General features: G+C 45.8%; 6 protein-coding genes across 6 annotated transcripts; 4 read left to right on the forward strand and 2 right to left on the reverse strand.

Moving 5' to 3' along the window:
* Nucleotides 1-2,015: 2,015 nt before the first annotated feature.
* N7498_004302 (class I SAM-dependent DNA methyltransferase) lies at nt 2,016-3,215 on the forward strand (the record flags this gene model as incomplete). Its single annotated transcript, XM_058451364.1, has 2 exons — nt 2,016-2,095; nt 2,252-3,215. The coding sequence occupies 2 exons, from the start codon at nt 2,016-2,018 to the stop codon at nt 3,213-3,215; spliced, it is 1,044 nt and encodes a 347-aa protein (XP_058310826.1).
* An 8,104-nt stretch (nt 3,216-11,319) lies between these two features.
* On the reverse strand, nt 11,320-12,039 carry N7498_004303 (class I SAM-dependent methyltransferase; the record flags this gene model as incomplete). The annotated part of the gene is made up of 1 exon (XM_058451365.1): nt 11,320-12,039. The coding sequence occupies one exon, from the start codon at nt 12,037-12,039 to the stop codon at nt 11,320-11,322; it is 720 nt and encodes a 239-aa protein (XP_058310827.1).
* A 682-nt stretch (nt 12,040-12,721) lies between these two features.
* Nucleotides 12,722-13,675, forward strand: N7498_004304 (glycoside hydrolase family 16 protein; the record flags this gene model as incomplete). Its single annotated transcript, XM_058451366.1, has 1 exon — nt 12,722-13,675. One exon carries the CDS (start codon nt 12,722-12,724, stop codon nt 13,673-13,675), a length of 954 nt encoding a protein of 317 aa, XP_058310828.1.
* A 2,451-nt stretch (nt 13,676-16,126) lies between these two features.
* On the forward strand, nt 16,127-16,932 carry N7498_004305 (aminoglycoside phosphotransferase family protein; the record flags this gene model as incomplete). Its single annotated transcript, XM_058451367.1, has 2 exons — nt 16,127-16,171; nt 16,234-16,932. The coding sequence occupies 2 exons, from the start codon at nt 16,127-16,129 to the stop codon at nt 16,930-16,932; spliced, it is 744 nt and encodes a 247-aa protein (XP_058310829.1).
* A 4,220-nt stretch (nt 16,933-21,152) lies between these two features.
* Nucleotides 21,153-21,332, forward strand: N7498_004306 (uncharacterized protein; the record flags this gene model as incomplete). The annotated part of the gene is made up of 1 exon (XM_058451368.1): nt 21,153-21,332. The coding sequence occupies one exon, from the start codon at nt 21,153-21,155 to the stop codon at nt 21,330-21,332; it is 180 nt and encodes a 59-aa protein (XP_058310830.1).
* A 433-nt stretch (nt 21,333-21,765) lies between these two features.
* N7498_004307 (uncharacterized protein) lies at nt 21,766-22,207 on the reverse strand (the record flags this gene model as incomplete). Its single annotated transcript, XM_058451369.1, has 2 exons — nt 21,766-22,080; nt 22,133-22,207. The coding sequence occupies 2 exons, from the start codon at nt 22,205-22,207 to the stop codon at nt 21,766-21,768; spliced, it is 390 nt and encodes a 129-aa protein (XP_058310831.1).
* Between the last annotated feature and the right edge of the window lie 995 nt (nt 22,208-23,202).

The raw sequence follows: 23,202 nt of genomic DNA on the forward strand, positions 1-23,202 counted from the left end.
CCTCCCCTCTCTCCCCCCATTTAAATACTCTTGTCTCTACTGGATACACTGTCTTGAATAAAGTAATGCCCTCTCTTCCGAGATTGGTAAATGTTATCATTACTTCCGAGCATTTTCTGCATTGGGTAGAAGCCATGAGTCTTCTCGGCCTTACATCCGATATTCTAGAGATAATGGATCTAGTACAGTGATCATATTTGTAGGTTTCCTTAAGGATCTTAAAATTTCACCGATGCTTACTCGCATAGGAAGACAATGGAAATGAACTTGCAAAGTTTCTGCATAACGCAAGCCGATTTGTCCTCAAAAACAGACAGATTGTCGATGTTGCGTCTCTTCAACTTATTATCTGGCATTGTGCTTGCATCTGAACATTCAATAATTCGGGGCTTGTTCCGCGCGGAACTCCCGTCTCGGGTTTCTAGATTGCCAAAAACTGATGGAAATTAGAGGGCGAAGTTATAAACCCTGGAGGGCCACGCTGGTTCGATTGAGTCAGTAGCCTTCTCACCCGACGGCCGATATCTAACCACCAATCTTGGATCCTTCGACATCCATTCTAGTATCCAGTGAAACAAACTTAATTTCTTGGTCTTGGAGATATGTAGTTCAATATTTTATGTATTCTTTCCTGCGTTACAGAATCAACCAGAAACCGAACGTATCCTCATTTCTTGCATTCGAGATGTTACTTACATAACGCACATTGCGTCACCTCTAACACTCAGCCCTCAATTAGTCGAAAGATCTTCTCCTAATCCCAGCGATAAAGGTATGACCTCGATCCTCGACTCGGCGCTAAAAATCGCCAACGCTGAAATCAGTAGTCATAACTTCATCCTTTGCAGCCACGTTTGACCCTAGACAAGGGTACCGGCCTGGATACGTCTATTCTTCGAGAGACTGAAACCCTATTATCTACTTTTAGGCCGCGGATCCATCGTTAAATCCGAGTCAGACCGTGCACAGTGGCAGCCGTAGATCACATACCTCGCAAGCAAAAAGCTTGCCGTGGAGTCAGAGACGATTCTTTCAGGTGGTGGTAGATCAGCCAATGATGTACACTTCACTCCAGCTGAGAGGGTCAGGGCGCGACTCTCGCTCGACGGAGGGTGACTCTCACCCTTCACTCGCGCGACGCTAAAGTGGTGCTCACCATTTTCACCGACTTTTTTTTAGAAGCAGAATATATTTTATTGTCCCGTCAAATTCAGTACATACGACCATAGGGTGTGGAGAACAGGGCTTCCCGTCCGCTCAGCCGTACTTAAGCCACACGCCGGCCGGTTAGTAGTTGGGTGGGTGACCACCAGCGAATCCCTGCTGTTGTATGTTTTTATTTATTTTCTTCAAATTTGAGATGATCTCTATTTCTATACACGATGAATCTTGGACAAAATTTAGATGCGTTACTATTTTGCGATGGCGTTTTGGTAGTCTGAGCAAGAAGCGGAAAAAAGACACGAAGTAGGCAAAATGCAAGGGACCAGTCCACCTCTACCATACATAAGTAGGCGCACGGCAGAATTCCGATATCCCTTGATACGATGTTAAACTGGTATGATGGTATTGCCTTACCATGGGCATATTTAGGCATTCGACAACCCCGATGCAGTGTCGTTCGTATCTGTTAATAAAGGGCGCCCACCTCAACTCTTGCGGCCCAGCTCTCTTTGCCTCAATTTTGCTTGAAAATGAAGATTGCCATTTTAGAGCATGGCTCGCATCCTGATGTGAGTGCACTGTCAATTACTGATGGTTTATCCTAGCCCCCCAAAAAGCAACCCCTGAAATTAGACTGTACGCTGACAGAATTAAATTGCACTTTCACAGACCAAATTCTGGGCTGGGGTATCGCAGTATGTTGTTACGCGGAAGGCCGAGTTTCAGCGTCGAAGGCTCCAGTCTAGCAGCTGGAAGGATGAGTTAGCGTTCGTCAAAAAGGAAGAATTTGATATGTACTTGGTTACACCAGTGAGTAATAGAGAATTTTTTTCAGTTTCCCCTATAGCACAATGGAAGCGTATTCTGATGTAAATGAAAACGGCAAGGGGGTTTCATTTGAAGACCATGACTCTGCTGTTGAAATCACTAGGTTCCTGGAGAAAGAAGGCCACAGGATTCTCGGCCCGTCTTCACCTGTCATGCAATAAGGAGGCCTAATTCGGTCATTGTGCACTTGTCAAGAGAAACACCAAACAGAGATTGACTCGCAAGCGAGATACTTTGTGCTTGCTCTTGTGATTTCTAGCCAGTCAATCATCAATTTTGAGCCAGCGACCTGCCAACAGGGTGAGATCCTAGCCAATGTGTCAGAACCGGCTCTACGGAATAACTTAGTGGCAATTTGTCACTCGACGCTTAAGATTTTACAACCAGCGCAACAAAGTGGGCTCTTCCGTCTTGAATTCCGCAATGATTCTGAGACCAAGCAGCCCAAGCTTCACGGAATTGAACCTCAGCCACGCATATTCGCCCTGGATGGAGTTGGTTTGGACGATGCCTTGGTTCGCTCTACTGTCCCGGGTGGACATGCGGCCCTTTTCAGCTTTTTAACTATTCTGCAAGTATCGGATTACGGGGCACTCAAGGAGAAACAACAGATGGCGGAGTTCTACGCCGACTACGCAGTTTACTACGATGAGGAAATGACCGATGAAATTGGTTATTGCCGCCATCAGCAAATTATGGCATCTCAATTCGACTGGACCGGTACCGTCTTGGACGTGGCATGCGGCACTGGCGCTTTGGGCCGTTACCTTAGCGACGGTGAGCAAGATTGCAAAATTTTCGGCATCGATTTGAGCCTAGAGATGACAAATACATCCTCTATTCGCAAGTATTACCAGTTGCCGATCACGATCGGAACTATGCAAGCTGCCATGATGCAACCTGAAGAGTACGACCATGTGGCTTGCTTCGGCGGTCTGGACTATCTTGGAGATGACGACTTCAGAATCGTCTTGTCGCGCATGTTTTCGGTGGCCCGCAAGTCAGTCTCATTCAATGTGGAACAACCGACTTCTGAATACTGGGCAAAAATGGCTGAGAATCCTAGCATTCCACCGTCCTACGATCATAGTAAGAAGCTGTGGGATGACTTCCAAATCCCGGTTGGTTGGGAACTGGTTTATGATAAACGTGATATGCTCTACCACGACAATCAGCTGGATTGTGACATTGCAGGCTGTATGGTCCGATTGGAGAGATTGTAATTTCAAGTATCCTGATGTCTATTTTGAATCATCGAATATATCTTTTTGGTCTTATGCAAGGAGTTGGTATTAATTAAATCGGTCAGCGAGGACGCGTGAGCTTTGCTCCAAACAAGAAGATAGTGGGTTCCTCATGGACCCCAAAATTTCCAACAAAATCACTCGCTGTTCACATCTATACTTTTGCATCGTCAATTGTCTCTGATTCTTCGGTATGCCCAATGTTGCGTCCCCGCTGTCAAGTCTAGCTAGGACTTGATGGAGGTGGTTGATCAGAAATGCCACAGTTGCGACCATGACTCGATCGGAGGGCATGTTCGTCGGGCTTTGACGCAGCAGGCTTCGTTCTAGTAGATTTGCTAGCTTAAATGCTATCATGGAAACAAGAAGAGGGTAAAAATGCTGCAGGGCGCGAACCGGATGCGTAGGATTAATCGGACCGCGGCAGTCTTGCAGAGACCGAACCACTACATAAGTCATGTAAACTTCTTCCGTTGTAAAACATGGCCAGTCCAGAGATGTTGACATTGCAAATGCGGAATGCTTGGGATGTGTTGGCCGAGACAAGTCAAAAGGGAGTGGCATGACCAGCTCAAGTAGAGTATTTTCAGGGAAGAAAAAGCCGAACTCGCGAAGGACTGACAAATTTTATATTAGCTGATACTCCATGCCCCACTGGTGTGCAATGATACTTACGGAGAGTACTGTTATATTTAGAGACTCCATCGTCGTACGTTAAGAGTACCTCTTCTCCAGGGTTGAGATCGAAGGCTTGGGTCATATGAAACTGAGTTTTGTCGGAATGATATTGGAATCGGGCCACATTTCCGTGATTTATTGTGTCTTTCACCGGAACGAGAATCTGAGCAGTGTCTTCAATGTTGCTCCCGAGCATACCAAGCTGCTGGTACTCCTCCTTAAGATGGCCGATGTATGGTTTGAAGTCTGAAAACCAAAAGTGGCGAGAAAGAAAAATGTAATATGCCCAGAGCCCAAGTTGGCTAGATTTGAGAATGAGTGCTGGCTTTGGTTATATTGGGTTCGGGATTCACGAACAGGGTATAGCCAGACACGTTCCAGCCAGCGGTTTTTAAAGCTGTGATTGCGGAGGACCATCGATGCACTAATTTAGCCCTTTGTTCCGGGATATCGTGCTCTAGGTACGTCCCTTGGAGCCATTTGAGCTCTTCATCCGACCAAAGTAAGGGTATCGCACTATTTTGAGGGTCGTTAGGCTGAGGCATGGTACTGATAAATGGGTACCAAAAGCTTTCCTCTCCCAAGAGATATTGCTGGACGAGAAATACTGCGCAAACTGTTTCATGATCGGCCGTGGTATGAATGAACTCGTGCGGCAATTCAGGAGAGCGCGGAATATAGCAAGATCCTTCCTTGCCTCCGGAAACAGCATTAAAGTATGAGAGTGTAATGCTGTACGGGATGTGCATCAAAACTTCGTGGGCTTTAATGCTCGGCCCTTTGGGATCAATAATCGTCACCATCCCTCCATGAGGAGTTTGAACATGCTTCAGCGAAGGGTGTATATAAGCGCCATTATTTCTGGCCCACTCCAACAGACGCTCGTACTTTTGTTGCTGAGTGCCTGGATACGTGATTGTCATGATTATTTAGATAAAGAAGTTCACGAAGAAAAAAGAGGATGAGAGATTAGTATCGATCGTTGGAAGATTTTGGACATTTTTGGAGGCTGAGCAGGATCTTGAATATGACGACAGATAGACAGAATGGCCCAGATTACTGCATAGATCTGGAATGTGATTGCGGTGTGCATCCCTTGCAGGGTCTCTTTACGACTGCAGCGCACATAACAAGGGAGAAATTTGATTTAGCCATCATGCCGGTCGGCGGATCCAACTCGCACCGCCCTTTCTGTCGATTCTGTCCAGAACTTATGAGCGAACTGCCTGCAAGAGATCTATTAAAGTAATAGAAGGATGAGTCGGGGAATTACGACTACCGTTGAGAAGAAAACCCAGAGTACATAAAACGGGGCTATCTACATGAAACTTGTTACCTGACAGCTAGGTAGGCCAGCAAATCAGTTGAGCTCTTGAAATATGTATCACGATAAGTATCTGCCTATGTTTTACTTCTTGGTCAATCTCTAGCAATATCATTATCGGTTAAATTAATGTGTTTCTAAACGTGGCTTCTTCCACGCATTTTTCCCAGCTAACTCGCCGTAGTAAAAGCCACTGCGCAATAATGACTGCGACCAAGCCAGAGACGACTCCGGCCCAGATCCCCCAAATATGCCAACCGAAACCGAATGCTACCGTCAGGCCGATTGGCAGCGTAATGACGTTTTGTGCGACAAGTTGAACATATCCGGCGATGTCTTGTCTCCCTAGACCGCACAGAATCCCATTGTATGCGAGCGCGTAGCAATCCAGAAGTTGCGATACAGCGCAAAGGGGCATCACACTTGCCACTAGCTCAACAACAGCAGACTCTGTGGCAAACACTCGCGCGATCTCGTACTTGAAGGCCCATATTAGAATCATTCCTGTAGCTCCAAGGCCGGTCGCAAGATACAATGAGACCTTTGCAGATAACTGACCTGCCTCCGGGCGTTCAGCGCCAATGAGGTTCCCTACTCGGATGCTGACGGATATTGATAGTGAATAGGGAATCTGATACACGATGTTCACCACAGTAAATAGCACTGTTTGGGCCGCAAGAATATCCCGGCCAAGGTAAGACGAAGCTAAGGTAAGAAGCTTATAAGTGAGCGACTCTCCCTCCACGACCAAAAGTCCTAGGATAGCTAACTTGACTATTGGCCCCCAAGAGTGAAATGCTTTCTGGCTCCAGCTATTCCAACATTTATCTCGGCCGCTATAATAGACATAAATAAATAGGCAGCAGGGAAGCAGGTTATTAGATATCGTCATAGCTATCGGTGCCCCGATATAGCCCCAGTCCAATTTCTAAAAAAGTCAGCCATCGCATTTACCAAAACAGATGCAATTATTCATCAATGAGAGAAAATTCACGTACATACCCAGATTAGAAACCAATGCATGAACGCATTGATCGGAGTGCATGCCAGCAACACATACAACGGAGCCGAATACATCCCTTGGGCCTACACATAATGCTTGCCTGCTTCAAAGAAAGCGTATGCCAAGGTTCCAAATGATGCCACTCTCAAATATTGACCTGTGAGAGCAGCCGTCTCCTTGTCAGGAAGGATTCGAACAAGGATTCCCTCCGAGAATATCCAAAGACACATTATCGGAACTGTCACTAGTGAGAGAAGTACGAGCATCCGCTGTAGATGCAAAGCTACCAAATCTTTTCTTCCGGATCAGTATGCCTGGGCACATAAAGTATCCAGGCTTGTGGTGAGACCATAGTAGATATAATATCCCGAGATATTGGCGGTCATGCTCGCTAAACTTGTGGCTCCTAACTCAACGGTGCCAAGACGCCCGACAGCTATTATGCTGATAGTGGATAAAGAATGTTGTAATAGGAAAGAAAGGGCCATTGGTGCGGCATTTTGAGACAGTATCTTTGCTTCACCCTGCCAACTAGTCGACCCGCCAGGAGACTTGGACTCTGCATCGTATTCCTGCAGCGGGATATTGAGATTAAGATCCTGGCTGTCGAACAGTATTTCCTCTTCGGAAGCATGGAGGGGTAGTCTTGCATAATGCGCATCGGGTGTTGAGTGAATTTTGGGGAAGTATTGGCGCAGCAGTTGAATGAAAGCCATTGACTTCATGCCGGAAGAAAATCACGAGGATGACAAGGTTGCGCAGAATTAGCCTCGCAAAGAAACATAACAGGGAAACCCAGTGAGGAAAAGTTCAAACTTTGGAAATTGTTGTCGAAGATTGAAGTCGGGAGGATTCCAAAGTGAACCCAGATCAGCTTTACAGGGGCAAGGGGATGGCCATGTGAGACACCGATTGTAATTGATTATACATAGTGAAGAATTTCGTCACAAGAAAGCAGGTATTATAATCGAACCTTTCGTCTATTTTGCCATGCTGATCGAAAAATGCAAGCCCCTTGCTAACGAAGGTGTGGCACCTCGCCACAACCCAACGAGTCTGTACTGGCGACCGCGCTTTACCGGATATATTGAGCTCTTTAAAACTTGTAAAACCACACGCGTCTAGTCAAAATAAGAAGAGAGAAAAACCACTCTGCGTCAAAAACGCGAGATTATCACCAGCCCTGGAAAAGAAATTAGAATTTTTCCTTCTGTATCGATATTTCCTGACATTGCTTGCTGTCTTTAACGACCTGCAGCCTGACCGGGAAGATGAACTACGTAAGGGGGCCAAAAGGCTGTTCTTTTGGTCCTTCAAGATATTTTATTGAGGTCTTTTTAATTCAAACAACTATTTCAATTTTCTCGGGAAACATGACATGGCCGCTTATCCTGGTGTGTTTAAATCATTTCCTTGGTCGGGCTATAAGAGAAAAGAATGAAGCCATTGGCATTCCCTTAGTATAGAGATTATTTACATGACTGATTTGGTACATACGACCATAGGGTGTGGAGAACAGGGCTTCCCGTCCGCTCAGCCGTACTTAAGCCACACGCCGGCAGGTTAGTAGTTGGGTGGGTGACCACCAGCGAATCCCTGCTGTTGTATGTTTTTATTTATTTATTTCTTTTTCTTGTTCTTTTTCAATGACGAATTCGGCCAGCTATTCACCTCCTCTTTACCCTAAATAACCTAAAGCCTATGTGTATTTCACCTAAATGCCCTACACACCGCTAAAGCGCTAACGTGACCTATATCTTCCTATATTGACTTTTTCCTTATAAGTGCGTTCTAAACGCTACTATCTAGTCTGCACTTAAGTACACTCTTTGTCGGGGCGCAGTAAAATACATATTTGTATTGAATATTCTCCGTTCTATGCACAAGAAAACAGTCTAAGGAATAAGTCTCACAATTGATTCAGCGGAACTTTTAGTTAGGGCTGTGGAAGTTAAAAAGCGATAAAAACAGAAATAGAAAAGAAATTTAGTATCATAGTAGTCTCGTACTTAAAGTTGACGGTCGCATCGAGATTATCCTAAGTCAGCAAATCAAGGATCCGAGTACATTTCAGTAGGAGTAAGACCGAGAGAGCAAACTAAACTGCTTTTAGAAACCTTGGTTCGATTTGTATCGGATCCGCAACTCTACATCCATATGTACATGTTTTGGTTGCGGGTGAATGCTTTCTGGCCTCCGCTCTTAAAATGGTTTAGTAGGAAAACTTTTGTAATTGATTGAATGACTGAACAATTTATTTTTCACTCATCAAACCCCACGCAAGTCCTTGACCATTACGTCCGCCTTCAAAAACGAATTTCACTGGTTGAAGTTCTGAGAAAAGATTCACCATGAAATGGTGGAGGGTTTATAAAGAAAGGTCTCTTGAAAAGAAAGGAGACATAAACGCCCTTCAAAAATATCGACAAAAAATCATGTCACGGACTCGCCATGACTTCGATATCCCAGTCATATTGCTCGTCAAGGCAGATTACGGACTCCGCTCGACTGTACAACAAGAGATCATGTTAAATGAAGAATTAGCAGAGATCCAAGGAAATTCCAAGCCTAGGAGCACAAAAATCCAAGAACAACTCCACAACTTGAATAAGGAATACTGGCTTTTTTCGCAAAAGCTTTGGCAGGCTCAAAGCGCATTCAAAACAGGGCCCCTCACAAGAGCTATAAGCCTCTGGCACTCCCATCCTAGATGGTATATGCATAAGTTCCTTATCCAGGATTGTGCTGGGAAAGGAGGATGTTGTGGCCGTGACTGTGGCTGCTGTGTGAATCGCCCAATCGCTCAATCACGCAAGCTTGGAGTTGGCCATTGTACTATGGAGTGTGGATGCTGCGCCAAATATCGGGGATTCGATCTCACCGAAAAGGAGAAGAGAGGCGTCGCAAAGCGATTTGAAATTTCATCAACTGGCCCAAGCCAAAACTATGGTAATTTGGTAGTTGGAGTTTTACTTTTTGGAACACTGGAAGCAGAGAACACCAATCCATTTGACATGATTTATGAGCCAACACGGGATGAGTATAAAGCGCTCCAATGCACGAGGGACAAATATGCTCTAGTCACAAGCGGGACTCCAGGCAAGTCTCTTGAAGATACAAGGACAGGCTTAGAGGAGTATTCGGATACAGAGCCATGCACTGGTGAAATCATAGACCTTTCCAATGGTGGTCGTATCTAATTCGCTGCTTTTTGCACTCAGAACGAAAGATATCTATCCAGTCAACTCGCGTGAACCATGGAGAGGTGAGCTTTGTGGTGTGGTTATTGCTAGTAATGCTACGTTTTATTAAGTCTATCTCCGTCTGAATCATCAATTATAGAAATCAAATGGCTTAGAACAGTCGGGCTGAACAATGATGGTGTTGACCATGCTCATATAGCCCAATTGCGTCTGCGTGAATGACGATCTGGTGGTCAGGAGATCAAACTGTCGATGATTGAGGGGAGGAGCGCCGTCACTCCCCCTACGCCATTGGCGTCTCGATCAAATTAGCGGATGAGCGCTACCAGGATTTCTTCAGATAAGTCTGGGTATGTCTGAAGCCCCCCTCCCCAAATAAAATCTGAGCGAACAAAGCTGTTTTCAATTTAAAGGCCCTCTGCTACATCTGGTAACTGGTGGTCATGGTCGCCTCCTTTTTTGTCAGTGCTCTACTCGCAATGATTTTCTTTCTCCTCTTCGGCCTATTAAAAGCCCTGACAACCGCTTTCTCTTCCTCGGGAACTGACTTGTGGCAATCTTCAGAACCCCCAATTCACTTGGTGAATATCCGGATAATATAGGATCCGACGTGGGGTATTGCAGCTTAAGGGATGTTTTGCGGTATTAAAGCGTTCTTACGATTGGAGTTAAATAGAAAATTAGGGCTTGACAATTCCCTCGGGACAAGATTTTTTTAGTTCTATAACTAGACCATGCCTATTAGACACATGGGACTAAATAATTTTCCCACGCTAGCATAACTCAAATCTGATGAATGAATTGCTGAGTTGTCGTAGTAAATTGTTGTTATTTACCTTTCTCACACTTACAGCAATTAGTATAGCTTAGGTATGTAGTGTTAGAGAGATTATATATATATACTCACCATGACTACTAACTAATATAATTACAAGAGAAAAATGAAATCACGAATTTACAATTATCCAAGATTCTCTACTCGTGCCTACTACGCATTCGCTGTTGAAGAGCAATGACTGCCATTCTCTATCCACAGCATGACATGGTGTAACAAGATTGCCCGAACGTCTCGGTTAAGGTGATGTGCTCGCTCCTCTATCAGCTCCATGCGTCCCTTCCTGATTACATCCTCTGCCCTTTCGGGGATCTTAGGCCTCTATCAGAACCTACTTTTTTTTATATAGAAGGCAATACAGCTTGCTCCACGGCATGTTATATGGTTGATTCTGCGCGTATTCATATGCTCCTCTCATAAATTAATTCATGCATGTTTTCTAAGTATAAGCACTTTCTATTCATTTAGCGTCGGTGGTTCAAGTTTGGAATTAGCCTCCCAAAAAGTTAGAAGACCAACCGGCAGTAGGAGAGAAGACAAGTGGCAAGACACTCAAGTAACAAGGTAAAAAGCAGAAAGCAGAAAGCAGAAAGAACAAAAGTAAAAACATACAACAGCAGAGATTCGCTGGTGGTCACCCACCCAACTACTAACCTGCCGGCGTGTGGCTTAAGTACGGCTGAGCGGACGGGAAGCCCTGTTCTCCACACCCTATGGTCGTATGTACTGAATCTAGTGGGACAATAAACTATATTCTGCTTTCAGGAAGAAAAAGGGTGAAAATAAGGTGAGAAGGCGAGTGCACAACAGACAGGGTGAGAATCAGGGTGAGAACCACCCCCAGGTCGCGCGACCAATGAATTAACCCTCTTAGTTAAGGGATGGTTAATAGTCATTGGATGGGATTCCTGTCAACAAATCTTAATCCATCACTTTCTCCAGTAAATCCTGCTTTAAATTGCATCGTCTGTCACCTTTTTACCTCCTAACCAACCAATCCAAAAGTCTACGTCTTCCCGATGCAAGTCAATTCACCCGCCTCATTTTAAGCCATCTCCATTGATCATATTATGATATTTTTTTTTCCAAACATGTACGGGCCTAGCAAAACCCTCTTCGTCCCTCTCAACTTTCAGCATCCTCTCAAATCCCTGCGCTTTCAACTCATCCTCAAACGGTGGCCTGATTTGGATCGTCTTATACGTCTCTCTCAATTCTTTATTCCTCTTTGAAGCTCTCGCATAATTGCTCATAGGCTGCGGCTCCACGATGAGATAACCCCCCTCATTCAATATGCTCTGTATGTGCGCAAATAGCGTCAACATCCCGGAGTCCCCGTTGTTGAGATGTATCCACTTGGTCACAGAGAGCAGTAAGACAACGTCGAACTTGCCCAGTGCGGTACCCGTGTACGCGGACGTATCCACAAAGTCAAAGTGCTCAAATGTGCACGGCCCGTCCGGGTAGGCCACCTTCGCCTGCTCGACCAGCCACGGGTCGATATCGACGCCGACTGAGGCAGCCGCACCGCAGTGCGCTATCGCCTCATGGGTCAGTTTGCCCGCGTTGCAGCCTAGGTCTAGGACACGCGCGTTGCGGAGGATCTCTGATGGAAGAATGGAAAGGCGCTCGTCTGGAACGGTAGGCGCCCGGAACTTAGCGTAATATTGGTGGTAGTTGCCATGGCGCGCGGCGAGGTGCGTAGCTTTGAAGCGCTCTGCTTTGGAGAGTTCTGTTGCAGGGGGGTATGGTGATGGCATGCTTCTGCCATAATTGGAGATAGTGCGAGCAGAGAGGCACGTGTTGGTAATGATATTGATTATGTCGAAAGAAAAATGTGTAATGATGTGACTGACGTTAAGTTTTAGCACACTAGATATGCCATATATTAGGAATTACAGGTCTTGAAATTTTGTGAGCAATGCCAAAGTTTTGTTGCGCTGAGAGGTTTGTAGGGTTTGCATACTCTCGGTGCCTGAGGCACTGACCCAGCCAACTACCGGGGCTTAGTGATCATATGGAACAAGAGTTTATATTAGGGCTAAGCGAGTGCTTATCGCTTATATGCGTCGCTCACTTACCGAATACGTTAGCTAGTTAGTATCTAACTAGTACTATCTAATAGAAACCATACGATCCTTACAGAATCTCATTGTTACCCCACTGGTCATGTGATATATATAAGTGGGCCTATCATCTATACGATCTGAGTCTTAGTCTAGCCCATGGAGGCAATGTGTCCCCTGATTAGATCTGTCCAGTCTCAGGAAGGGAGCAATATTTCCCGAGGTACGATGGCGAAAGGGTGTGAAAGGGGGTTTTAAGGATTTTAAGAACTCGAGCCTTTTGAGATATCCACAATATGACGTCACCTTTACTTACCGTTTTTTCACGCGTCTTTGCGTGTGCAACCCTAACATCCATACCGAGGTCGTACTCAACATGCCGTTCAGACAGGCGCTTCAGGGCATTATCGATAAGGCAGACAAGGCTTGGGAGGAAATAAGCCATCACTCCCCTCAGCCGGTATCGTCGTACAACAAGCCTCCCCCACCGCCTATTCCAACCTCTAGCAAACCACCACTAGCTTATCAGGAACAGCACTCGCAACCCCAGATCTACTGGCGGCCCAATCTACATCCTCAAGTACCGGTGTCCACCAACTTTGACCACGAACAGGGTCAACATGGATGGGGCAACAATGAGTCGCAGAATTATATCGACAGCCCGCAAAACTCATTCCATTCAACCCAGGGCGATGCGGTGATCGTGCGCGCTCTGATCAACCACGGGCATCCCGACCCTGCCCAGAAGTTTACCAGCGCCAGACTGTCGAGTCTCCAGACCCTCGGCCGACCACGGGGATGTCTGTCGGCGAGAATCACGGCGCCGGTGGCCCGAGGTATCTGGCCTGCCTTTTGGCTGCTGCCTAAAGACCCCTTCAAGTGGCCCGAGGATGGCGAAGTTGACATAATGGAAGCGTGGAACGGTGATGCTATCAACCACACTTGTCTGCATTGGGGCCACTTCAACGGCCAGGACTGGAACAAGCATCGCGTTCTCGAAACCCCCATCCCCAACATTAGCTCTCCGGCGGGGGTGAAGTACGATTTTATCTGGGACGAGGATGAAACAACGGGCCGGGGGCGCTTGGTCTGGTTGATTGATGGCACGCCCATTATGAGGGCCGAGAAGCCCCCTGGCACGAGGAAGATGAGTGAGTTCAGAATCCTCATCAACATCGCTGTTGGAGGAAATGTCTGTCAAGGAAATATGCCCAGCGATGGATGCTACGAGACAGTGGTTCGTGAGTTGGCCATGTGGGACGCGCCGCCTGGGGGTTGGAAAGAGTTTGACAGGGCTTGGGGGGACTCCAAAGATGGCAATACCATGTAACGAAAGGAAGGAAATTTACATTGCAAAGTAAATCAACTATACTCACATCCCTTAATTTCTACAAGAGGTATCTCTGACTGGGCAAGTGAGATGAGTTGATGAGTTCTCGCATAGTGATACACCAAAATTAATCATTTAAACCAAAATTCAAAGCGATGCATCTTGGCTTATAGTTAGTTATTCTCGCAGTTCTTGCCTTGCACAAGAATTAATCACTCATAGACAAGCTGCATCCACATCCCTGTTGGTCCCTTGGTTGCTCCAAGTCCCATATTCACTGATCAACATCAAATTCGGAATGGCATTGACTATTTAGACTAGAAGAATACCGCTGTCCTCGATATATTTCAATATTAGGAATTGGAGATAGTCTTAGATGTCTCCGCTACCACGTCTGATTAGTCGGTCTTTTTTTGAAGATGTTGAAACGGTCTCACCTCCTTGCCCAAACTCAGTTGATGAATATCTCGATGATATCGGATCCGACGTGGGATATTGCAGCTGAAGGAATATTTCGTGGTATTAAAGCGTTCTTACGACTGGCTGGTTAAATAGAAAACTAGGACTTGAAATTTCCCACGGGACTAGATATTTTTAGTCCTATAGACCATGCCTATTAGTCCCATGGGACTAAATAAATTTATCACGCTAGCACAACTCACTCAAAGTGGATGAATAAAATGCTGAGCTATCGTAGTAAATTGTTGTTATTTACACCTGTCTCGCACTTACAGCAATTAATATTAGTATCTTGGTCTAATCGTCCCAGCCCTCGTCTTTGATCTCGTCTTTGATATGACCCGGGCTGCCCCTACCTATCGTCTTCATTCTGTGAGTTCATGAAGCAGCTTTATTGGGGTTGCCTATCTCCATTCGGTTGATCCACCGAACCTCTAGCGTCGCCACATATTTGAATCAACTCCTCCTGTGCTCTTAACGGAGCATTTAGATGATGCGAGTGATTAGCCTTTCCATTCGTATCCAGCCTTCTGAGCAATGTATCTGTCATCGCCTCGTGAACAGGCGTGTTACCCTTATGACTGATTACGTTAATATCTGCTCCTTTGCTGATCAAATGGCGAGCAGCATTAATCTGATCTAGATGCTTGTTTAGATAGTGCATTGCTGTACAGCCATTGGCATCAGTGTCGTTAATACCAATCACCTCTAGTAAACGGTCCATCACGACAAGACTAATAGATTCCATCCAGTGGCTATCGCACAATCTATGTAGGCATAAACGAGCATTAGCCCCATTCGGCAGTAATGTCTTCAGTAAGTGCATAAGCTGCCCATCACCGGGCATACCGCGTCATCGATCGTGATAGACCCTTGCATCATGCAAGACTATCATGCTAACCGAGTCATAGTAATTTATATTGAAGCAAGCGGTTTGGCATCAAGAGGTATTTCCACAATGGAAAAATATTCGCGATTTCCGTATCGGTTTTCACCGAATAATTGAATGCCGTAGCTCCTTGGTTGTCTCGAGAGTTGATCGTGCGGGGCTTGGCCTCGAGAAGGAGTTTCACGGTCTTCATCATCCGAGACGACAGGCTTAATAAAACGTAGCATTACTAGCAATAACCACGACCACAAAGCTCCCTCTGAATCCATACGTAGTTTACACGAATTTGACTGGATAGATATACTACGTTCTGAGTGTAAAAAACAGCAAATTAGATACGACAGCAATTGGAAAGGTCGATGATTTCACCAGTGTATAGTTCTGTATCCGAATGTTCGTCTAAGCCTATCCTTGTATCTCCAAGAGACTTGCATGGTCGTTCTAGGAAGAATAGTCGCTCCCAGGAATAAGCCATGTAATTTTGTCTTTCGATTCGATAATTAATTCGATTAAGTCTAGCATTCTAACCTCCGCCAAAGCACCTTACGTCGAACCCGAGCCCAGAATCTCTCCAGACAGGTGCTTTCGCGCCTAAACTCTCCGCATATAGCACAGGTCAGTCAAGAAGAGCACCTCACGGAATCGAACGCGCTGCAGTAAGCGTAAAAAGAATGTATTAAAATACGCGAAAAGAGAGTATCAGAAACATATGTTGATGGGTAGTGTTCTAACTACTGAAAGTGGAAGTAGGAAGACTAGCTACAGCGAAGCGGCTGAGAGAGATAACCCAGGACGGATCTATCACTTCAACAGAAAGAGAAAAAGAAGTGAAAAAAATTCATATACCACGGAAGCATCCAGTCCTACCAGGCCAATGTAACAGCCAAATCTTGACAGGAAAACCCCTTGCACATCAAGGTAAATCCTCGACAGATGAGGCTCATTGGTAGTAAGCCCCTTGACCAAGGAGAAATGGTGTCTGATCTGTCCACAATTTGAGAATTCCGGCTTTCACCCCCGCACTCCCCTGTCCCATGATTTTATAATGCTGTCCAGCTTTGAAAGGGGTCCCCATGTTTTGCAATGATCCCACATTTATTGCCATGCTTCGCAACGGAATGGAACCATTCATGCGTCCAATCTCCCATGTATGTTTAACTATAATCTACTGATATAGCAATTACTGATATCCCAACCCTAAGCCACAAAGTGTGACCCTTGTGGATCTTTCCCACTGGATGGAAAGGATCTTAACTCCGTCACAGATGAGGCTCTAGCAACACTTCTCACATCTGCTCCTATTATCCATCAGCTAGGTAGGACAACAGTTGTGCGGCTCTCAAAGAACTTGGTCATGAAGGGCGGTGGGGGTGTCCTGGCGAGTGAAGCGGAAATGCTCGGTCTTATTGCTTCTAGAACCAGCATTCGAGCCCCACGAGTCCATCGGTCATTTGTGGTCGAAGATGACACGCAATACTTCGGCATATCAGGCTACATTGTGATGGATTTTATCCAAGGTCAACCTCTGGATGAATGCTGGGACAGCCTATCCCGCGACATCCAAGGGGAGATCGCTGCGCAGGTTGCAGAAATAATCAAAGAGATACAGTCTATTGAGCTTTCACAGCCTGGTCCTATTGGCGGAGAACCGTGTTGGGGTCTGTTCTTTACAGATTATAGTGCCGGGCCTTTTATGGGCACTGCTGAAATGGAAGCCTGGTTTAACCACAAGCTTGATATCTGCAAGAGATTCAATAGGGCTCCAAAAGACACTCCACCATTCCATTTCACCAAGTTTGTCCTTACGCATCAAGACATCAGTCCTCGAAACCTGATCTTAGATCAGCATAAAAAAGTGTGGATGATAGACTGGGCATATTCTGGTGCATATCCCCCCCCCCGTCTTTGAAAACGCGGCATTGTCAATCCAGCCGTTTTTCACTGATTTCAATGAATTGGTGTTATCCCTTATTCCACGTTATCCCGATGAGAAAACGCAACTCGACTCTATTGGATACGGATTAACCACCGCCGCATTGGCATAAGGGAGGCTGGAATGGAAGATCCTTAGACCCATCATGGCTTACCCTATTATCCCACCATGTCAGAGAAGGTTGAAGGAAACTCAGTTAAACAAGAATGACATTTCAGATTGTTTAATGCTAGAATCGCTCTTACTCGTCCACTTCTACTTGCTCCTGCTCTTCGGAAAGCGACTGAAGATAAGAATACTTTATCTGGATCGTACACTGTGCTATTATTTGATGGTACGTGCATATTTCCTTATTCAGGGCAAGGATCTCTTGACTGCTCGGCGGGATCGTAGGCTTGAAATTATGATCTATTTGCTTGACTGCTTATTTCACTGAGGGCAGTCCCGGTAAATAGAAGATTCAAGTTACTTGTTCCATGTGACTAAGACCATTTCTCTAGGCGGCGGCTACGAAAGTATTTAGCACATGTTCAAGTAGAGCTTCCGAGTTAAAAGGTAACTCAAAGTTTGGGAGGCGGATTATCAGGTCTAGAGGAGGACTAGAAGGACCATCGTAAGAGCATGGTACAAAGCACTTTTGAGATGACACAACCCTTCTGCCGAAAGAAAAAACACAGGAAATGAGCCTCTCGCACTTCGATATTTCAGTTATCCTTGGCTACATGAGAAGGGAAGTTATATCGGGGAACAACAATCGTCTAATGATCCGTTCCCAAATATAGTGCGTTGGCGCGCGTTAAATGTAACCATAAAAGCCACCATTGGACTGTCAACTAACTATACTGCGGAATCATTGTGAAAGAGGTCAGTCAACCCCGAGCATTTTTTTTTTTTCGAAATTGCTTTTCTTGCCAACATAGGGATCTAAACACGTACGTGGATGTTGATCGTTTGATTCTTTTACTTGGTGCCCGAAGAGCCCGGCTGCCCAGGTGGGAGCTCTGAGGTAAGGAAACACAATTCATTATTGTTTACATATGTCTATATGCCTTAAGACGACATTGAAATCAGCCTTGCCGCTGATTTGGCCAATCCTGGGCTGAAATTTGATGGTATATGCAGGGGCCAAGAGACCGCGGTTTCAAGAAGATCGAGGTCGGATGAATAACGCTATACCTGAGTTCCGCTGAGAGAATCTGCGTGGTGTTCGTGCGCCCAAGGGTGATTCTCACCTGGCGTTCACCCAGCTCTCACCCCGGTTGCACGACGCTAAAGCGTCACCCACCAGTTATACTTCAGTTTGCCAAAAGTAAAGTTATAGTTTTAGTATTTCTTTCAATTGTCTATCCAGTACATACGACCATAGGGTGTGGAGAACAGGGCTTCCCGTCCGCTCAGCCGTACTTAAGCCACACGCCGGCAGGTTAGTAGTTGGGTGGGTGACCACCAGCGAATCCCTGCTGTTGTATGTTTTTCTTTTACTTTTTTTTGATTTTTTTTTTGATGGAGGAAATGCCCTGCCGCCCTATCGCTGATCACACTGAACACCCTGAAACCCCTCTACTCTTCACCCTGCACTCCCTTGAAGAGCTGACGTGGCCCCTGTTCACTCGGTTGAAATTTTTCTTACCCCTCCCTCCTTCCCTTGTGCTAACTCTTTCCATAAGGCTGTTTGAAGGCTGGCCAGAATACAGATGCACACAAAGAGCAAAATAACCAGAAGCGAAAGAAAGAAAATCCTCGGAGCACCTCGACGCAGTTTCTTCATCACATGTCTACGAAGTACATGTGAGGCAGCTGACCAGCAAATTGTTGGAGGGTAAGTCTAGCCACCAGCTGAAATATGTAAGACAGAAAGTAAAAAGAGATCAGTCAGGCGAGGTAGGAATCATTTCCTTGTCTAGCTTCAGTCGGAAGGTGAAATAGACGGATTGGAAGTTAGGGTGTAAGATGAAGTCCGTTGCACGGTTAACCAGATCCTCAAATGTCATGTCTAAGTCATCGGAAATTGAAGAGAGCCACAACTTAAACTGTTCGCCTCCATTCATAGATAGTAACAAACAGGAGATGGGGACAGAACTCCCAGCGACTACGCTTCCCGCCCACCGGCTTAGAAGACTTACGATAGTGTCCGAAGAAAATTCATCCGTCCCCTTCATCATTTCGCAGGGGCCAGATATGAGATGCAGTCTAAGGTTGCCTTCTTTATCGCCTTTTGCCCGATGATACGACCACATGGCTCTTGGCTTGAATTGTACATGAAGTTCTGCGGGTGCCCAAATCAAGGAGGAACGACTACCAAGCATAAACGATGGGAGTAATTTAGAATGAAACATAAGGCTGTCAGAGCTAATATGCGTGTCTTGAATGCGATGATAACTACAAGATCAGGAAATCTATCTTATCCACCTGGGCAGCTGGCAGTAGCCGAAGTGACAGATCCTTGTACGTACTTTGAGAAAAATGGTTCCCCATTTTAGCAGCAGCGCTCAGACCTATATCTTGCATGGTCTGCATACGGAACTCCGTCGGACACAATCTAATACACCCCTCTTTCCATAGCACACGTATCATGTACAGTAACATACACGGCCCCTACTGCAGGAACGTACAAGGAAATACCGATACCACACCTATTCTATGTTCGTATTCAGAGCCACCCCCGATTTCGTCCCCGACCCTCCCGACAAGAAAATTTCTCCACAGTGCTTGATATGGTGCTCTGAATCAGACCTAGGCTCCACTATTTTGCCATTGAATCGTGACCGGAACTGCTTTCGCCAGTAAAAGATGCAATGGGTGGTGTGCCACTGGACGCTCATATGGACCAAGGCCTCGGGGTGATCTGCCAAGGCTGCCACCTCGTCGGAGTCAATCTGGATAGTACGTTCCCGATCGGCGTAGTAAATTCAAGTGCCATCAGGGCCGTCGCCCATTGTGTTAAATTCTTCCGCTAATTCATCGTCGCGGCAATGCTCTGGAAGCCAAGCCATTGCGAGCCCGTCGAATCGGCAACCGCGGAAAATTGCCTCTGCGACGGACTCTCCACAAACGCATCCCCTTGGCTCAACGCTGGAAGATATTTAGCCTTTAAAAGGTAGTTCAGTGGCACGGAATGGATTTGCAATGATTGTGAAGGCGCCCCAGATGGTTAGTGAGTAGAGAAGGCAAGACTTGATAATAGGGATAGAGATGGCTAATAGCGTGCCCCTCGGCTGCGTGACTTCTGATCGCTGTTCAAGGCCAGGGACCTGACCATCGCCTCCCTCAAAGAAGTGCATGGAGGACATAGAAGGCAAAGTCAGGGGCTATCAAATATGCGCTAGAAAATGTGTGGCAGGATCTGATTGTTTCTTCCAAATGCACCGTGATCATTCGGAAAGACGTGAAAGGCCAGTCCAATGACGGTAGTAAAGAAGATATACACAATCATCCAGCGTTACAAGCCAGAGATTACTTGGTAACTGTAAATTTCACCCCTTAAAATTACACGATCAATGTGGAAGTACATATCTATAGGCCTGCGGGGTACGTACTTCTCTTATCTAAATTCAAGAAACAAGGTAACAATGAAACTTTCATGCCTAATTCAAATCCACAATTAGCTGAAAACGCAATTGCGCCCAATTCAATATTCTACCCAGTTTTTGAGGGATCTATGCGGCAATATTGTGATCTTACGACTCATTTTTATCTCTTTGGTCTTATGGCTTTAATAAGATACTCCGCGTTGGACTCTGAGAATGAGCCAGAGACTGAAATCCCGAAATTTTGTTGGAAACCCCGTTCCAACATGCTCACCTGTTTGGTATCTCTCTTCATTGGGATGGCCGTTGGGGTTGGCCTTGCTGTCACTTCGACGTTATGGCCTCGCGATGGTATTCTCCAGGGTGTTTCAACCAGGATGTCTTGATCGAAATGCTCCAGGAGGTCAATTTCAAGTGGTACGCTGACCGGAAGCACACCGAGGAAGTTTCCTAGGATATCGTCCTCGCCGGCGAGTTTGAAGCTGTCTATCCGGACAATGATTACCACATAATGCATCGCTGTATGAAACCGGCAACACTACATGGGTTATTGGCGATATATATTCTTTGTCCCAGTCATAGTTTGTTGCCACCGCTACCGTACAATTGCCCATCGCAGACATATCTTCACCCGCCCATTTTGACGCTCAGCTCGCCCATTCCACCAATATGAAGGTCTTCACCACACTGATGTTGCTTTCAGTTGGTGCGTCTCAGACAATGGCATTGGTGATACCACGCGCCATGGCTGCTGGCCCTGTCGCCGAGGAGGCCGTTCCTGAGTACAGCAAGAGATCCATGGTTGTTGGCCCTGTCGCCGAAGAGGCTGTCCCTGAGTACAGCAAGTGATATGGTGAGTGCCAAGCTAAATCACTGTTTCTTCATGCTTTCTAACCACCTTCCTAACACGCAGAACGTCACATTCGGGGAATTTGCTGCGCACGTGGTCATGTACCTGTTGTGGGACCTGGAGACGACCTCGGGTACTATTAGACGCTTTCTATCCTTTCCTGCATTTATCCTCAATCCGAGTAATTATGACCTCAGCCAAATCGCAGTTAACATGACGGGGCACAGACTCTATCTATCACTATTCGTCGACTATATCTGTAGCAAAGTAGGAAGCAATATATACTATCACGAAATGAAAACTATAATTTCGGCTCGCTTCCATCTCGTCTTAATCGCTCTCTCACAGGTTGATGTCTGGTTGACATATATTTCTGTTGATGTTGAGTTCTTGCGCGAAGCCCAGTCTCCGGAGTATGACAAATCAGCGTATTTATTGCTCATGGTTGTCATCATGGCCAGGAACCTTGAGAGCATCAAAGCTGTCTGGTAGCAATCTCTCAGTCAGGTTCCAAATCGATCGCTCATTGGCAAACGCTGTCAGAGCATCCAAATCCACACAAGAATGTGTCTGACCCCAGCCTGTGCTTCTAGCCCACGCCCCAGTCTCACCCTCCAAAGTTGTATCTGCCGAACATAGAATACTCTGTCGCAGATATTCCACGCAGTGAGCGCGGTGCTCAAGCTTTTCCATCTCAAGCATCGCCCATTCTTCCCGCGAAGTTCCCATAGCGGTCATGACGATGGACTTTAATCGTACATCAGTGGAGTGTAGTAGTTATTGCCATGCGTAGACTTACTAGACAGTGTAGCTGGTGATAGACCGCCATGATATGTCCTTCGTAGTGATCGCCTTCTTCGAAGACATTGTCCATCTTAAATGGGGGATGAAGGATATCAAATTCCTCATTTTCCGAAACGGTAATGTAGCCGCGACCCGCTATGGGAAAGGAAAGAAAGAATATCAGTCACGGAGTCAAGTTTACAGTTCCTAGCCCAAGAAAACTCACGCGGGAATAGGCCATACCAGTTTTTATGAATCTCTCGCATAATCTCTCGCATCTAGCTAGCATTCAGTAATATCTAAGGATCTTGATAATCGACGTCCAGTCTAAATCCCGCTGTATTACTGAAGATAACGGGTTTCCGTGGTACTATCGTGAAGATGTTGGGGATCAACAACTAAGTAGATATATAATGTCTCATCCAAGAGATACTTACGTGTCGGCCCATAGCTGCTTTCTTTGGCTGCATTTGATTCCTTTGAATTCTGCCTAATAGACACTAGGGTGATAAAGAGACAAAACACGAGGAATCCTTCGAATATTATGCGAATATCGATGTATTTCCGCAAGGAGATCTCTCGAGTTTTAGAGGTGCCTTTATTCAACAAGCCAGTGGACGAATTAGTGAAGTCAATGTGCTTATCATCATTCCCATCCCAGTCTTCTGAGCAGCCCGACATCGCTACCATGGCTGGAAAGTAAGTATATTATGCGCGGCGCTGGCTAAAGGTTGCAGGAAAGTAAATTCTTTTCGGAATGTCGAGATCGAAGTAAAAGGTCACATGGACTTTGCCAATTTATCACGGGGCTTGCTGATAACCGTATATTAGAAGATAATCAAACTTGAAAGCGGGGCTTCATCAATACCGCTGCGTAATGCAGATGTAATTACCGTTCGTACATAATTTCAATACGTTCCCAGAAAATCACTCTTTCCTTCGCTTATGCATGATTTCGTACTATATTAGGTGGATGCGTTGTCTAGCCTCAACTTGATTTTGGGTTGATTTTATCTTGCACAAAAGATCTATGCCGTTTTAACCGGAGAAACATCTTCCCAATAGTCGACGGACATAGTCACCGGG

The sequence above is a fragment of the Penicillium cinerascens genome, assembly GCF_028974065.1.
Source record: "Penicillium cinerascens strain IBT 15544 chromosome Unknown contig_24_segment0_segment0, whole genome shotgun sequence".
NCBI classification, from domain to species: Eukaryota; Fungi; Ascomycota; class Eurotiomycetes; order Eurotiales; family Aspergillaceae; genus Penicillium; species Penicillium cinerascens.